Here is a 16417-nt window from a genome sequence, read left to right on the forward strand (position 1 = left end):
CAAGTCACCATTCTCTGCATGTACAAGCATGTCTTGCACGGATTCCCGAGAAATGGTGAAATCGCCAATCAACTCCAATAAGAGACGCTGTTAGTGTGTACCTGTACCTTGCTCATTGCACCATGTCCCAATTACTGAGGCAAATTCTCCCATTCCATGTTAAACCTGCAATAACAACAAGTTTATAAAAACAGCCGTGCACAACACTCGGTAAAGGGCCTTGGCAGAATGGCACTTCATAACCTGTATAATCACAAATTCAACACTCTTCCAGCACACCTTGAATTGATGATTGTCTTGCATGAATATGAGAACAACAAATCATAACCACTGCTATGGACCTGTTCAGTTAGGCAGCATCACTGGTTTAAGATTCACAGTGAACTATACATGGCAGTGATGAGATTCCTGGAGTCCAATATCTGCTTAGCTTTTCCACTAGTAAAATCAGTCCTGAGTTGTAGCTGAGCCCCCCAGATGTTTCTGCAGGATGAAGACCAAGTTCATTCCTCAGTAGATTCTGAGTCTTTCACATATTGTGACTTCAGCCCAGCCAGGTAACCTCTAAGTGTCTCTTCATCTAATCGTGAGTTCCTGGCAGCTTGGACCAAACGCGTAGCAAGTTTAAACACGGCCTTGTGAGCCCTACTCTCCTGGTCCTCCTGTTTATTGGCCCGTTTCTGTTCAGCTAGCTGCTGGGAGATGTATTTGGCGTCCTCGATCACAGAGTTGGGGAGGGTTGAGACTTGGGCTAGCTGAATACCGTACTGTTTTTCTTGTGTCTTTCCCTTGGACAAGACGTGAGTGAAGGAGATCTTATTACAATTGCCAACCTCGCTGAACACCCTCTGGATTTCAAAGTGATAGCTGAAATAGAATTATACAGCAATACAAGTCATCTATCTCACATTTCCAAGGCTCGAAGTCCTTGCTAAATAATCTTTGAAGTCACACTAACAGTCAATGTAATTTGTAAAGCATTTAAACAGGCCCAAGTCAGTGAAAAGCACTGTATAAAGCTATCATCATCATCATCATTACTGTTGTCATCTCATCTGAGTGGTACCATGTACAGAGAGAAATGGTGACTAGGTCTATACTAACTTTTCCACATTTGGATACAGGCTGTCCAAGTTGGTCAGCTCCATGAAATGTGTTGCAAAGAACGTGAAGGCCTTGAGATTGAGGAGGTATTCACAGATGGCGTGACAGATTCCTATGCCCTCGTCCAGGCTGGTCCCACGGCCCAACTCGTCAATGATGATCAGAGACAAAGATGACGCATTTTGGACGATGTAGTTGATCTCTTTCATCTGTAATATGAACATAATGGGATAATCTGCCATTTAGATCTTTGGACCAGTGGCAGGTAGGAACAAGGCTCTCTGTTGGTCACCTGAACCTGCCATGGTTTTGTGTCTTGCACTAGTAAATTGAACCTGGGGACTCTTGTGCTAAAGTCTAGAGGTCTAGTGGGGTCTCTGGCAGTGTAAGTAAAGCCTGCTAGGCTGTTGTGCAAGCCATGGACTACTCTCTTTAACAGTGTCTCACCTCAACCATGAATGTCGACGAGTTAGTCTCTATCTCATCATCACTACTGATCCTGGAGAAGATCTGGTCACAGATGCGGAATGAGCCGTACTGGCTTGGCACGTATGAGCCAATCTGAGCCATGATCTGCAGGAGGGCTATCTGACGAAGATAAGTTGACTTCCCACTCTGGAAGACAAGAAGAACAGTGCATTCACATTCATTTATGGCCTAGTCCAATTTTGCCAAAAACATAATCTTAGTGAATAATGGCATTCATCTTGGAAGAGCTTGTATTGAAATCTGTCTGATGATATTAGATTAGCCCTCTTACGGAAATTCCTCAAGCCTCTCGTTTCTAATGATATTGATTGAAATACTTTTTTAACTGATGTTTTTCACACCCAGTACCTACCATATTTGGTCCAGTAATAACCAGGAAATTACTGTCCTCGGATGCGTACTGAAAATGCAAAATCTCGATTATTATCTATAAACCTGAGAGCAAGAAAACCGAAACAGGCAATTCCAAAATGTCTTGCTGTTGGAGGCAATGGTTTGTGTCTTTGAGGGTTGTGACAGAGTCAGCTGTCCTTCAGAATGGTTGTTCTTCTCTATATAGCAGGTTGTGTGGACAAATTTCCTCAGCCTAATCTCCGTCCTGATGGATGCCGAGCTTGGATCTTCCCAGGATGTGCTTCAATCCCCAACCATGCGTATGGGATGAAGTTAAACTTACCGTATTATTGGCAACAGGTGGGTCCAACGTAATCTTATCAAGTATGGGGTGGCATCCTTGTTTGATGGCCAGGGTATCTGTGAACTCAGGACGAACTGCAAAATAAAGACATTTCCTAGTTCAACAACCATTACCGTAACACTATACGGCCTCACCCCATTGTCATGGTTTCATGTCTGTTAAACTTGAGAGTATGATACACTGTCTCAACATCGAGGCAGCCTGTCCTGCCTGTATATCACCTACCATAATCTGAGAGTGTGCAGGCATGTGCAAAGGAGAGGAGCATATCTAGCGTGGCAACACATTCTGTCAGCTTGTACAGGCATCCGATCTGGTCACGGATGTCATTCAGCAGCTCGGTGATAACTCTGAAAAGACAAATGGACATTTTACACCAAATTGGCCCACAAATCATGCAATTGTGACTGGGAAGTTGGTAGTTCCAAGATTAAACAAGTGCAATTGTGCCACAGCCTCAGCACAGATATACGTCTTTACTATACCGGTGAGACCGCTGGAGTAAAATATGTCACTGACGTTGCTGTTTCTTCCGTCTGGAGTGTCCAGTGACGTAAAAGTGCAGAAAAGAACCGAGTCCAACTTACATGTTTGTCATTAGATAGATCTCCTGGAGAGACTCCTTCACTCTGTCATTGAGTTTGATCTGAAATAGTCAACACATTTTACAAATAGATGGCCATAGTGGTGTCCATTTGCTAAGCTTCATTCTGCAATCAGCGCAGTTTTTAGTAAGGATTTTTAAATAGCAGGTGCTTTGGCTGTAGGTTTGGGCAGACTCAACAAGACATCCACGATTTCAGTACAGAGACCCAAAACACCCACCAGATCCTGTGTGGTGAAACTGAAGGTATTCTTGAACTTGGTGACTTTGATGAATATTCCCGGCAGGTCTTCACAACTGACAGCTTGTTTTCCGCCGATGAACATCTGGATGAAGAAGCCACGAGTTGAGTTGTACGCCACCTTTAGGGGGAGGTTATGATCAATACCTAGCTGCTGCACCATCTCTGGAAACACAAACTACAATGTGAATTCTTACCAACTTGGTGGCATGTGGATATTAAAGGCATCCTGATTTCTCTATGATTTCCATTCAAGATGTCATGTTGATCATGATGTGATAGTCCAACACCTACTAATCATATAACACCATGATATTTCTTAAACTTTCCATCGCTAACAGAGCACACTGACTAGAACTTGTGCGATCACAGATGACAACACAACATGTTGTACATACCTGTGATGTCGTCGACTATCTCTGTGTATGTCCTCCTGGCGACGTCCAGTAACCCATTGATGTTGGTCTATGAAACAAGAGATGAGAAAGATAGTTTGCTACACAGAAACCACGCAGTATGAAAACCTCGCTCTTTACAAAACGTACTGTACTTGCACTACTTGTAGAGAGAAGTCTATCAGATCTGTTTTGAGACAGTCACAACCTGAGAGGTCGCCAGACTCAATGAAGTTTAATTATTGTTTGACTGTACAAGTCATTGACAGGATCAACTGTCGAGTCACAAGCTGAGAACGTTAGAAAAATACATTTCAGTTGAAACATCAAGGAAACTTTTCCAAACAGATGAAAGTAACTGTCCGAGAGACTGAACTCCGAAGACCTTTACCTTGACAGCAAAACATTTCTGTGTCTTCATGTTAAGCGCCCCCTTTTGGTACCTTGTGTCATCATGAATGACCGACTGGATCTTCTGCATGATGATGCTGTGACGAGGATCAACCAAGCTCTGCAAAGATGAAAGTCGTCGCGTTGATGGAGATGATGATGTCAAGACAAGATGACTCTGAATCTTACCCTGTGTGGGTTTTAAAACTCAGGACTACATAGATTTGGGATTCAAATTTCAAATAGACTTTGCAATGTTTAAATAAGTCTGTTCTATGACTTTAAACCAATCAATCATTCCGCCTCATCTTTTGTCCCACAGACCTGGTAGTACGCCTTCAAAAGTGGGTTCTCTGTGTCTCTGAGAGCAGCTGCCAGCGGGTCGATCAACTCCAAGGTGTGCTTCAGATAAATCACATTGGTTATCTTACTCTCGGCCGACCTGACCGTCTCATTCTTGGGAATCTGGATACACAGTGCCAGGAGGTGGTCGATGTCAAGGAACCTCGCCAAGACACTCTGAAGGTTGTAGAATAACTCCTCATTCTCAGTCAGCTCTGTGACGGTGTCCAATCTCATTGTGATGGTCTCGGGGTCTAAAAGGATCAAAAGATTGAAGGAATATTTCCCCAGCCTCTGTGAAGACGGAAAGATCATAATTGGTATGAATTGGAATCTGTGAGGATAAGCACGACTTAACAGGATAACACCAAACATAAATGTTGGTCCATTGCATCAAACTGGGGCACGGCGGCAGCAGTAGGCCTATAACATGAGTCCCACAAGGTCTGCAGAGATGTGACATAGAGCAAAGGAGTCAACTCACCACATGGAGGTTGTAAGATATTCGACCTCAGCATCCTCGCTCCGCCAACAGTCTTTGTAAAATTCAAAACTCCAAACAGAGAATGCGGACTTTTAGGGTCGCGTAAGTTTTGCAATAATTCTAAATTCTTTGCCGTTGTTGCATCAATCATGGTGGTCTTTTCACTGCCGCGGAAGATGATGCGGAGTGATGCTGGTGCGAAGACGATATTCTGGATGAACTCGACGTACTTGAGGAGAGCAGCAGCTGTAGCGAGGCAGTAGTACCTAGAGATATAGAAGAGGTAGGAGTTGAAAAGTGTGTTGCCCAAGGGCGCAGACTGGTACAATAAGCAAAATTCTGCTCCTTGTTGAACTTAGGATCACCTTTCAAAAGGCTGGCCATTTCATTTGGTAGAGATTTAACCCCGCCCCCTTGGAGTGTTCTTGACTTACTTTGACGCTACCTCCATCTGTACCGTGTTATACTCTGGCAGACACAACTGCTTGATATACTGCAGTCCTTTTGTTTCATTGAAATATTTGCGCTGGACCGTGGCAACGTTGGAGTGGGTGAACTGTTCGTTGACCATCTTGAAGAGTTTTGTCATGTTGCCATTCTCACAGGCGGTGTTGGGCATCAAAATCTGGAATCAGACGAAATGGGCATTACAATTTGTCGAAATATGGAATTACTCAGCCAAATGGGCCTTTCTCCACATAGATGCTATACAGTGTTTTACATTGGGCAGTGCATTCCAATCATCTTTTATTCTGACTGCGACATAATCTGCGTAACTCCAGGCCAATTGACATGAACTCTGTTTTCAGCTATAGATTAGTGATCGAGTTACTTTCAAACATCAACTTCTGTAATTCATATTTCCCTCCATAGAAACTTAGCTCGGGGTGTATTTTTAGAACACTGACCCAGATTTACAGTGTCAGGCAGCCGGTTCAGTAAATCAATACATTGATTCGCTGGGTGTTGTTTGGTTGTGACAATACAACGGGCAAGTTCAGACACTATGATGAGAGTTTCATCTTGTCTTGTTGACAGCAAGAGCAGACGGATCGAGTTAGTTTGACTGAGCAGGTAAGTTGGAAGCATAGTGATCATGAGTTCCTAAAAACCTCCTTTAAGGGTTGTGGCTAGAACTTGAAATCCAAAAGCAATTGAACAGAACTCTTTCAAAACAAAGTGAATGCTCATTTGACGGCTGAGAGTCTGTTCTTTGTCTTCCAGAGATGGCCACCCCTCCGGAGAGTAAGAGGAGGAAGTATGATGGGGTTGAATCTGGGATGAAAGCTTTGAGAGATGCTCTTGAGGAGAGAGGAGAGGTGCTGAGGCCGGCTGAACAACTGGAGACGAAGCTAACCGTGTGGAGCTCAATATGCAGACAGTTGGTGAGAATCTTCTGCACAAGTTGCAGCTTATTCAAAATAGTGCTCAATACTTGATTGTGTGTAATGACCCACAGTGCAATGCTAGAAAGATTTCATTGGCTTTTGATGAAGTGCTGATTTTGGATCAGATAAGCTGCCATAACCTTTTGATCAATAAGTACATTCTATATCTGAGCAATTGATTTACATTATGTTTATGTTACATATTTACATTTATATTTCTAGGTTGAGAAGAAGAATGCCTTGATCAAAGAGATCAACAATCATGCCACCAACCTGCCAAATCAGGATGAAGTTTTGGAAAGATATGAAGATGAAATCAAGGAATGGCAGGCCGATAGGCAGGCAGAGATAGAGCAGGAGTTTGACGTCTCTGAAACCATGGCAAAGGCAGACGAAGCATTGAAGGTGATCTCGGATATCGTCCAAAAGGAACGAGAAAATCCTGCGGTCATACATGCCAAGGAGCTTTTAGATACTGTTGAACCTGATGACTTGTTTTCGGATCAATTTCCGGCACAACTAGCCAAGGGAGAATTGGATCTAAAAATCATGTCGTCTTGGAAGGATCTTGTTGAGGACACTGTCACTCAAGCAGTCGCTTGTTTAGATTTTGAACAATTCCATGATCAGCTCTATGCCCTACATCATATGGAATTCGAATTCGTTGATCTTGAACCGGAATTAGAGAGAGAATATCCAAACTTCGGAGAGTTCAGACGAGATTGGGACACACAACCAAAGGAAATCTTCAAAATAAAGTTACCAGTCAGCGATGAAGCTACGATGTACATTCCATGTGTCGTCGACTTGGGGGAGCTGGTGGCAGTGGTGCGTCCAACGGCAGAGGAGGAGGAGTCTGGATATATTGACTTTTACAAATTGACCACAAAGATCCAAATGGTGCAAGAGGTCGTCCTCACGATGGAATTTGTTCCTCCAATATTAGACATGGCGGCCACGCCTGAAGGTCACCTCGCCATTCTTGGAGGTCATGATGGCGATGGTTGTGACTTTGGTATCACGGTGACTAGTATTGATCCGGAGACTTGTAACGGTGAGACTTTCTGCAGGTTTCCTCTTAAGATGGAGAAACCGATCTCACTGTGTGTTACTCTGTTCCATCAGTTTGTTGTCCTCTGTGAGACGAGTGGGAAGACAGAACAAGACGAGTCTCAGAAACAGATCGTTGTCCTAGATAAAGACGGGGTTGTCCAACATAAACATGTCGTCCCAGAGGATGAATGTCCTGAGGCAGGTTACATCACACGTGGCGGAAGGTTTATTTTCCTAATGCCTGGTGGTTCTTATGATAACCCAACCGATGACGTGTGCATATACGAGATACAGGGCCATGGGATTAAACTAGTGAAAACATTGACAGATATCCTTGCTGGGACCAAACAGCCGACATGGCCCTGTTTCCTCAGCTTCTCAGCCACTTTATGGGACGATTTGTACATCACATCCACTCATAATGATGAGCTGTTTCTGGGCAAATGTGTTAAGGCTAAGGGGGAGGCATTGGAATGGACTCTCCCAGGACACAAAGAAGCCTTGCATAAAGTCACTTCAAATCCTCTCCTCCCCATCGAGAGAAAGGTTTGTATCTCGGCAAGAAATGGTTATCTCATTCTGACCAATGGTCAAACGATCAGAAGATACAGACAATATCTCATTAGTTAAATTTCAACTCTGGACCAAAATAAGTGTCCTGATAATGACAGATCAGAGTTCAATCAGGGAGGTTCCAATCTATGTATTCCGTACTAAGTGTAAGTGCAGCTGCCCACAGCATTACTTATTAGTGTGTTTTAGCAACTTATTCATTCATCATGTCATATTGTCATATTATACATTACACATGTCACATAGCACAGCCAGGCACTTACCTCCAGAGGTTGTAGAATCTGTAGTTTTGTTGTAACCTTGACATAAGTCTGACTGTCAGAGAACTGAGACAGCATCAGTATTGGATGCTTTAGGTCAATGCTGGCGATGCCTATCTCACCTCTTGCAAGGCCACGTCCTTCCACAATGGCTGGAAAAGATTGTAAAGCTTGAATTATACTGTAAAATAGCCTTCTCTTCCGTTTACTTCCTTGAATGAACACATTTTCTGACAGCCCTTGTTTTATACCCCTCTTGGAGCTTAATGCACGTGGAGGAGTCAGACACGAAGTTGGATGTGACTTTGAAGACGATCATCTTTAGCACATTGATCTTCATCTGCCACATCTGTAGATTCACCTAACCTCATCAGTCACAACCATGGATTCCCCGCCCCATCTTTCAGAGGCACAATTCACTCCAAGAGGAGACACCACAGTGTTTTTAGGGTAAGGTATCCAGAATGCAAAGTTTCCACAGTAAAGATGCACAAAATCCTACTATACCCGGGAGTGCAGATGTCCCCCTCGCCCTATCCTGGACTGATACTAACCCACTATATTAGCTGAAGCTGATTCAGTCCTGGCTGGAGTGTTGCTGGAGGTAGTGTAAGGCGTCCTTCGTGACCCAGGAGTCCGCGACCTGGCCGATGATGAGCCCAGCCCGTGATAGCCACCAGAGGAGGAATGGACGTAGCTAGAGCTGTAAGACAACACGACAGAGTCTGACGCCTCGGATTGTGAAAGGGGGGAAAATGCAAGAGAACAACCATAGTTGTTTGTCTACATTATTTCCATTTATACACATGGTATGATTCTGGCACCCCTTGTGTTTGTGAGGCAAACTATTCTCAATTTCAAGCCACTTTTTATCCCAAAGTCTCTTTAAACAATATAACCAATCACACTATTACAGTTGTTACCCTGTGGCACCCCTTGCTGACGACGGCAGTGAACTGGATCCAGGTATAGAGTAGGGCCTGCATGGTCTACTGGAGGAGCTGCTGGTCCCAACATCTGTGCTACTTGGGACAGAGGAACTTGGCGTCTCCAGTAAACCAAAATCTGAAAGAGATTTTTTCTACAGGGGATGTTTCTCGTAGTGTGAAGAATTATTGACATATCTTTTGCATGAAGTTGAAGCCATGAACGGACTGAAGGACAATTTAACTATTCATAAAAGTAAATCATTAAAATGGTAAAATGAATTCAGTGTCAAATGTACGAAACTCCAAATTAAAGTGCTGAGAAGGCTGAGGATAGCACTTTACAGTGTGGGCCTACCATCTTGAAAATTATTCAGCATCAGAAACTTTAGGTGAAACTGAAGAAAGGAGAAACCATGTAGAGGTTGTTTTCATTGTACCACGCCTCATGTGCTACTTACTATATTTTGGTGCAGTCATAATCTACTGCTGTCACTGTGCAAGTACAGCGCAAGTCTGGTTGTAACTCTTATTTCTAGATGTCTAGTTGTCAATATTCTCAGTTGAAAGGATAGCCTCTCAGTCCTGTCTTCAGTTGACTGACTTGAAAAGTTAAAAGCATAAAAGCAACTCAACTGAAATAGTAAAAATTCAGTGACTTAAATTGAGAACCCATAATGGCCATGGCCCATCATATCCCCTTGCCCTATTGCCAGCATGCTCAGCACTACTTTACAGCTCGAGCATTTTGATCAGATGCCCTCATTAGCACTATTTGCGTCAAATGTTAACAGATAAACATTTTTAAAGCAAAATGCCAAAATAAGGCCCATGGGGTGGAATGGATGGCCATGCGCGTGCGGGGGATGGCCACGCCCATCACCATGAATGGCAGTGCCGAATTTGGAAAGATTACTGCACTGATATTGGTAAATTTAACATTTCCTCACGCGCTATGACTTGTTACCAGTCAGTGTTCTATTCAATATTGTCTTATACAGCCCGTCAAAGCCATAACCAAGACATTTGTGCAAAAATATTCAAATTTCCCTCTTCAAAAAGAAGTCTGCCATTTTGTAGCAGACGGAGTCACATGACTGGCGTACAAAGGACATTCTCCAAGCGTCGTCAATGGTGATCAGTGTAGCGAAGTCCGGATCGATCTACTGACTATGTAAGAATTTCAACTTCGCGGGTGTATGTAAATTCTACATCGGACCGGGAGATCGAGGTCGCGCGCTACCGAAGCTTATTTTGCAGACATGTGAAATTTGCGCTTGTCAAAAGCCTCATTTATGACGAGTTCATGCGGATAATTTTAGACAGGATAGCAGAATCTGTTGATATCAAGGATAATCTTCGATTCTCCGCAGGTAATAATTTCAACTATTATTTTATTTCAGAGTCTGCAGTGATTTTGTACCGGGGATTTTGCTGTTTAAAGGTGGTGACCCCAAATAGATAACACGTGGCTTTTTGTACATTGTGCTGTTATGTGTGTATAGACCGACTACATCAGGCCCGGGCTATACTTAGCCAGTATGTCACAGTAATTGTCGTAAATATTGCATACTGTGAAAATTGTTCGTCAGATAATGACAGCACCACAGGATATGGGGCGTTGCCTTTGGGAAAGCTTTCAATTTCTTATGACTTGGTCACTTGGATCTTGGTCACTTGGATTTGATATGACTTGGTTCTGGTTGGTCATCATGCACTGGTAGGCCTGACTATCAGGCAACACCTAGCTTGGACCTGGCTAATCGACATGACTATTACTCCCAGTAAACACAAGACACCGGCTCAGGTCTGGGCCAGGTCTGGCACTGGCTAGGCTTGGCCCTGCCTATCCAGGTCAATGACAGGCCTGTCCCACACCTGGCTGGCACTGTGGTCTGTTTTTAGCTCTAAAAAGGACAAATAGGTCTTGTTCATACAGAAGACGAAATAATAGCTATCAGAGGGTTGGCTCAACCCTGGCCCAGACCTGGCTTGGCCTCTTGACCTGCATTTGCAAGAACTTCTTTAAAAAATAAATTAACTGGGAATTCACCAGTTTGTTTGTATAAGAAATACTTATGCATGCCATACAGCAAGTCAAGAAAGAAAAATGCGTCATATTTTGTATAACCTACTTGTTAAAGATGCAGACATATTGTCTTAGTTTAATTTTCGGCACCACACCATGGTCAATTTCTCTCAAGTACATATACCTGGTATTTTCCATATCTGGAATTGTCCTTTTAGAATCGTTTCTTTGGAGATGACCACCATTTCACCCTGGTGGAAGTCTTGGGAGAAACTTGACCCCCAGTCAGAGTCTCTACTGGTGTCAGAGAAATGATCTGGTGCACCATGAAATACTCGGACTGGTCTTCTGAAACCCCATCTGATGTGGGGACCCCTGACCTGGTTTGCCAACCTGGCTGGAATCGGGTCTGGCTCAGTCCTGAGTTCCCAGACCTGGGCCAGTCCAAGGGTACTCTCCTGTTGTGGCTGAGTTCCCTGACCTGGGCTAGTCAAAGGGTTACTCTCCTGTGGTGGCCGAGTTCCCTGACCTGGGCCAGTCAAAGGGTTACTCTCCTGTGGTGGCTGAGTTCCCTGACCTGGGCCAGTCAAAGGGTTACTCTCCTGTGGTGGCTGAGTTCCCTGACCTGGGCCAGTCCAAGGGTTACTCTCCTGTGGTGGCTGAGTATTTCATGATTCCATGGCTTGAAGTCTCAGCTGGTTCCTAATTTAGCAGAATCAAATACCAAACAAAGATTTGAGACCCACCCTTGATATGGCTCTGATGTGAACTTATTACTCCTCTTTTTCCCAGTCTGCACTCATGTCAAAGATTTTTCATTATCACCAGCCTGAGAAATTCCTGATACCTGGATATACCTCACCCTGTGATCTTTTATCAAATGATCATATCATAGCCCTACATTGAAACAGTTGCATCCAAAAATATCGCTGAGTATACATGTAATTGATTTACTACTAACGCATAATCAATCATATTTTTTGTGATTGACATTTACCCAATAACCTGTGGTAGATGTGTAAAGTGTACATTACAATGTTAGTCTTGTGATTATACCTTGGACAAAAGATGGAGCAGTTTCTGTCTTGCATCAACATTATTAGATTCAATTTACCAGGCCAATGTTTGATGAACTACCAAATCGGTTGTGATGCTTAATGTTCTGTATTGTAGCTTTTGTAACATGGAAATTTCAGTTTAGTCATTTTAGTTTATTTTCATTCAGTATTCATAATGAGACAATGGGAATAAAATATCTAAGTCTGTTTTCCTTTTGAATTCTTAGAGAGGAAAGTCCCTATCCAAGCAGCCATCTGCTATCATCAGTAGTTGTAACCAGTGTAAAGTGACTTTCAACCCCGGTGACCGAGTTGGAACGTGTTGCAGCATGCTCTATTATTGCCTTTTGCAAATGAAGTTGTTCTTGTAGTCTACAAGCTATCTCTAAAGCTGGCAGTCTACTCCAATATGCCCTTCTAATTAACATCCTATAACCAGTATACAAGATTATCGAATTATTCAGGTGTGCAAGAGTCTCCGATGAATCGCCACACAGGAACCAATCACAACCTGACCATATCATCATCTCCAGAATACAATTGCTGAGAATCTGCCTGTCACATATTGCTGTTATCATGATGTATAATCAGGTGTGATATTGGTCTTCTGTGTCATGAATTTGGAATGTGTAGATGCATTTCATTACCCTAGCTTGGTGTACAATCTGTCCGGTAAAGTCACAAACAGTGGAACCTCCCTTGGGGGACACCTGTTTGCAGGACACCCACTCTATAGATGACACTGATTTCATTGCAGAATAGGTCACGGGACTGAAAACACATTTTCAGACATTTCTGAGGTCTTCTGTCCCAACATCCATGAAGTCATGAAATTCGTCTTTGCGTCAATATGTCTCCTTTGTCTTTAACTTGTCCAGTCCAGGTTTTGAAGCAGAGTAATTGTGGCCCACATCCTCCCCACCCTGATGCACCAGTATCATCATTAGATCATGTCATTGCATGATCCTGGCCAAAGCCACCGAGATAAGGAAAATTAAGCTGATTTGGTTGCCTATTGTGACTTATTACCGAAGGCTAGACTGTGAATTGGCTGTGTGTCTCCTCAGTGAACTGATCAGCTTGCCGACTCTCTTGAGGCCATGTCAGCCCCTTTCACTACCAATTGGTATTCAGGCGGGGACTCCTCTTTCGGTCATGGAGAGATTTATCCATTTATACAGTTGCAGAGTATCATTGAGGCAGTTTGAAAATCTTAGGTACGTAACTGCACTAATGAATCCACGGGGAGTTAGCCTCCCCATCAAAACACGGTTTTGACGCTTTGAGTACCATCCTGACTGAGTGTTGAGGGTTTTGTATCAGGACATTCTGAGAAAAGAAAAGATATAGATATTGCAATGTTGACCAGTACTACATGTATTGCAAGATACAAAGATATGCGGTGTGTTGACTTTTGACTCTTCCAGTACACCCCTTTCTCCTCCAGCCAATCAGCCAATCCTATTATACTATGATAAGCCATTTTACCAGTAAGCAGATCATCTCACGACGCGAAATGTCATCTGGCTTGAGGGAATATGTTGAACATTATGGGATGAGATTACTCCTCCAACTGCTGAGGCAATGACCTGCCTCTAGCCACTTCTGATTACAGTTGATGGGTTTCATACACAAGCCAGAGGGAGACTGGTGCCATAGTGGTAACACTGGGCTGACAATCAGCCTCAGGAGGGGTCACTGGGCTGATAATCAGCCTCAGGAGGGGTCACTGGGCTGACAATCAGCCTCAGGAGGGGTCACTGGGCTGATAATCAGCCTCAGGAGGGGTCACTGGGCTGACAATCAGCCTCAGGAGGGGTCACTGGGCTGATAATCAGCCTCAGGAGGGGTCACTGGGCTGATAATCAGCCTCAGGAGGGGTCACTGGGCTGACAATCAGCCTCAGGAGGGGTCACTGGGCTGATAATCAGCCTCGGGAGGGGTCACTGGGCTGATAATCAGCCTCAGGAGGGGTCACTGGGCTGATAATCAGCCTCAGGAGGGGTGTGGGGATCTCTGTTGTTTCATCTTGGAGTCCTTGAGCGAAACACTCAACCTCGTAGACCGAACTTTCTCTGAACAAGACGAGTGAGGGATCCATGAACTGAGGGCGATCAAATTGGGAATAGCATGTCTACATAAAATGAGACTGTAACAGAAGGTGAACCATACAAAGTCAAATAATGTATCCAGGGAGGGATACTCTGCTGCAATGATTGTTCAATTGTTTCTTGTCTTCCTCTATTTCAGCACCGTTCCGTGGCTGCGACTGATATCGCCATGATGTTACGCCCCTTATCTGTCACATCCATACTCATCATAGGGATTATACATCACGGACTCGGCACAGACGACACAAACTTTACTCTGTGTGACGTGCCACCTGTTGGTGAAGTATGGGAGTTTCATCGGACAGAACCGCTAGAAATAGAATGGGGCTATGGCAAGGTGAGACGATCATAACATTTTCTTATACTGTAAATTTTTGCGCCTCATCATTTTTGCGATTTGCACAAATTTCCAATAAAAGTAAAGTTTCCTGATGTTCATCCAAGTCTGCGTTATTGTGCATTCTACACTACTATACATGGTGATATTGAGAATTTGTGATTCAGAACATGAGTGGCCTGATCAGGAATAGCAGAAAAAGACAAAATACACTTTGCACAAAACTCATCCTCGTCTAAAAAATGAAAACGCTTGTCATCAAAGAATGTAAATCAATTGCAGCTGCCTGATCAGTGACAATTATGCACAGCGTTGGATTCTGTTTTCTGAAGTAAATCAGCGTCGCGTGATTAAAATTGACCTGGTTCCGTGTACCAAAACTAATCCGTAGATCAACAGAGAACGACATCATAAATCAATAAAGGACCAATATGGATGATTATCGTGGATTCGCGCGAAACTGATTTGCGCGATCGGCATTGACAAGTTTTATGCTCGTTGCCGCAATTATAGTTCGACCCATGAAATTGCTTAGTTGTTTATTCAAGCGAGAGTTAATGGCAGTGGTTTCCTTCCGGCCGATTGGATGGTGCGTGTTGGGAAGTTTGTCGATTTTTTCTCACACTCTTGTTGGACACGTTTCTTGAATTCTGTGTCCGCCGCTCGTGCTGATACTGCTAAGAGTGACATATAAATGACTTCTCCAGTATGAATGTTTTCAGCTACACTATTCTTTAGTTTATGTGACAAGTTGTATGATGTATTATGTAACAATTGCGTTTCTTGATTTTATTACAGATGACATGTAACACTGCCACCAGTTGCTTCCACCTGAATGTCTCCAAGGAGATCCTAATGGTGCCTCAGATCATGCCCGTCGTGGTACAACAGGGAACAAAAATAAGGTAGGGACCTTTGTTGGAGGACAACCTGTACATTGTGAACTTTTATAGATTCAAACGCTTTCTTTGGACACTCACACTTAGTTTGCTGATGCCTCAGGTGCACTGTTGCCTCAGGTGCACTGATGGCATTATCGACTCACATGTTTAAGGACACATTCTTTTCGTCAAAAGCATCCAAAATCAATACGTAATTTTCCCATCTACAAATGGAAATTCATAAAAGATGATCTCAAAGTGCTGAACACGATTTCTTATTCCCAGAAGTAGGAGCAACTTCTGAGCCCATTACAGAAGTTTTACAACTGGGAGAAATTTCTTATCGTCTATGACTGTCTTGGGACGTTCGTCCAATTTGAGAGGTTCTCGTTCTCGAGATAATTATTATGTTCATCTTGCTGATTGTAAATTGTGAATGGGTTCAAGGAATCGCGCAGGTTGTTCATTGGGAGAGGGAGATGGAAGTAATGACAGGTTGTGACAGGTTGCTAGGGGAGATTTCGGACAGAATATTTCAGAGAAATAATGCATCAAAATACATTATTTCTTTGAAGTATTCTTCATCCCAAAATGGTTGGATGATAAAATTGATACATGGCAATGCCCATGGGTGCAAGTAGATAACACACGAATGCATGGGTCACATCCGTTTAATCTTTAAGTTTACTTGCCAACGTTACACCTCAGAAGATTTCCGTTGCCGCAGAGGAAATGTCACCAACTACGTATTTGGTTAGAAAGTGGCTAAGTTGTTGCTGTTGTTGCTAAGTTGGCCCACTCAGTGTGAGTCTCCTATTGAATATTGGAGTTTAGATTAAGGAACACACCACTCTTGTGGGTTAAAATTTAGCTGTTGGCTCTTTTTTCTTCTACTTTCTTCTCGCTTGCCATAGCCTTCACCAGACTACCATGTGAGGATATGCTGAGACTGAAGACTGCTAATAAAGCAGATGGCATTTTATCAATATTCTGTTGGTAGGCTGTTGTCTTTGTTGATATAAGAATACAATGTATCCAATAGTGTGTGTTGTTTG

The 16417-nt window shown here is 43.3% G+C and overlaps 3 protein-coding genes across 4 annotated transcripts in view; 2 read left to right on the forward strand and 1 right to left on the reverse strand.

Annotated features, from left to right (window-relative positions):
• Positions 1-503: 503 nt before the first annotated feature.
• Positions 504-11100, reverse strand: LOC135495019 (mutS protein homolog 4-like). Its single transcript, XM_064783407.1, has 15 exons — positions 11082-11100; positions 8024-8172; positions 5181-5371; positions 4747-5012; positions 4245-4516; positions 3922-4041; positions 3534-3600; positions 3116-3300; positions 2878-2936; positions 2516-2640; positions 2270-2364; positions 1946-1993; positions 1552-1719; positions 1105-1313; positions 504-867 (listed from the first exon to the last, which is right to left on the reverse strand). The coding sequence occupies exons 1-15, from the start codon at positions 11098-11100 to the stop codon at positions 504-506; spliced, it is 2337 nt and encodes a 778-aa protein (XP_064639477.1).
• On the forward strand, positions 4609-8213 carry LOC135494908 (uncharacterized). Of its 2 annotated transcripts, XM_064783234.1 has the most exons (4): positions 4609-4848; positions 5677-5820; positions 5971-6131; positions 6357-8213. In XM_064783234.1, the coding sequence occupies exons 3-4, from the start codon at positions 5973-5975 to the stop codon at positions 7815-7817; spliced, it is 1620 nt and encodes a 539-aa protein (XP_064639304.1). In that variant the 5' UTR covers positions 4609-4848; positions 5677-5820; positions 5971-5972; the 3' UTR covers positions 7818-8213. The 2 variants fall into 2 exon arrangements, with proteins under 2 accessions (XP_064639304.1, XP_064639303.1); XM_064783233.1 differs by lacking the exon at positions 4609-4848 and having other exon boundaries at positions 5165-5820.
• LOC135494602 (delta and Notch-like epidermal growth factor-related receptor) overlaps positions 10148-16417 on the forward strand; it is a 35598-nt gene continuing 29328 nt past the window's right edge. The window contains exons 1-3 of the mRNA XM_064782727.1: positions 10148-10319; positions 14284-14481; positions 15280-15386. Of these exons, the coding sequence (XP_064638797.1) occupies positions 14314-14481; positions 15280-15386 (275 nt within the window). The 5' untranslated portion in view covers positions 10148-10319; positions 14284-14313. The remainder of the gene's footprint in view (positions 10320-14283; positions 14482-15279; positions 15387-16417) is intronic.

The sequence above is a fragment of the Lineus longissimus genome, chromosome 10, assembly GCF_910592395.1.
Source record: "Lineus longissimus chromosome 10, tnLinLong1.2, whole genome shotgun sequence".
Classification (NCBI taxonomy): Eukaryota; Metazoa; Nemertea; class Pilidiophora; order Heteronemertea; family Lineidae; genus Lineus; species Lineus longissimus.

Coding starts and splice junctions, on each gene's coding strand:
- LOC135494908 (XM_064783234.1), top strand. CDS start 5,973: ATGGCCACCCCTCCGGAGAGTAAGAGGAGGAAGTATGATGGGGTTGAA. Junction 6,132..6,356: donor GCTCAATATGCAGACAGTTG/GTGAGAATCTTC, acceptor TTATATTTCTAG/GTTGAGAAGAAGAATGCCTT.
- LOC135495019 (XM_064783407.1), bottom strand. Junction 2,937..3,115: donor GTTTCACCACACAGGATCTG/GTGGGTGTTTTG, acceptor TGACTATTTCAG/ATCAAACTCAATGACAGAGT. Junction 2,365..2,515: donor CTGCACACTCTCAGATTATG/GTAGGTGATATA, acceptor TTTATTTTGCAG/TTCGTCCTGAGTTCACAGAT.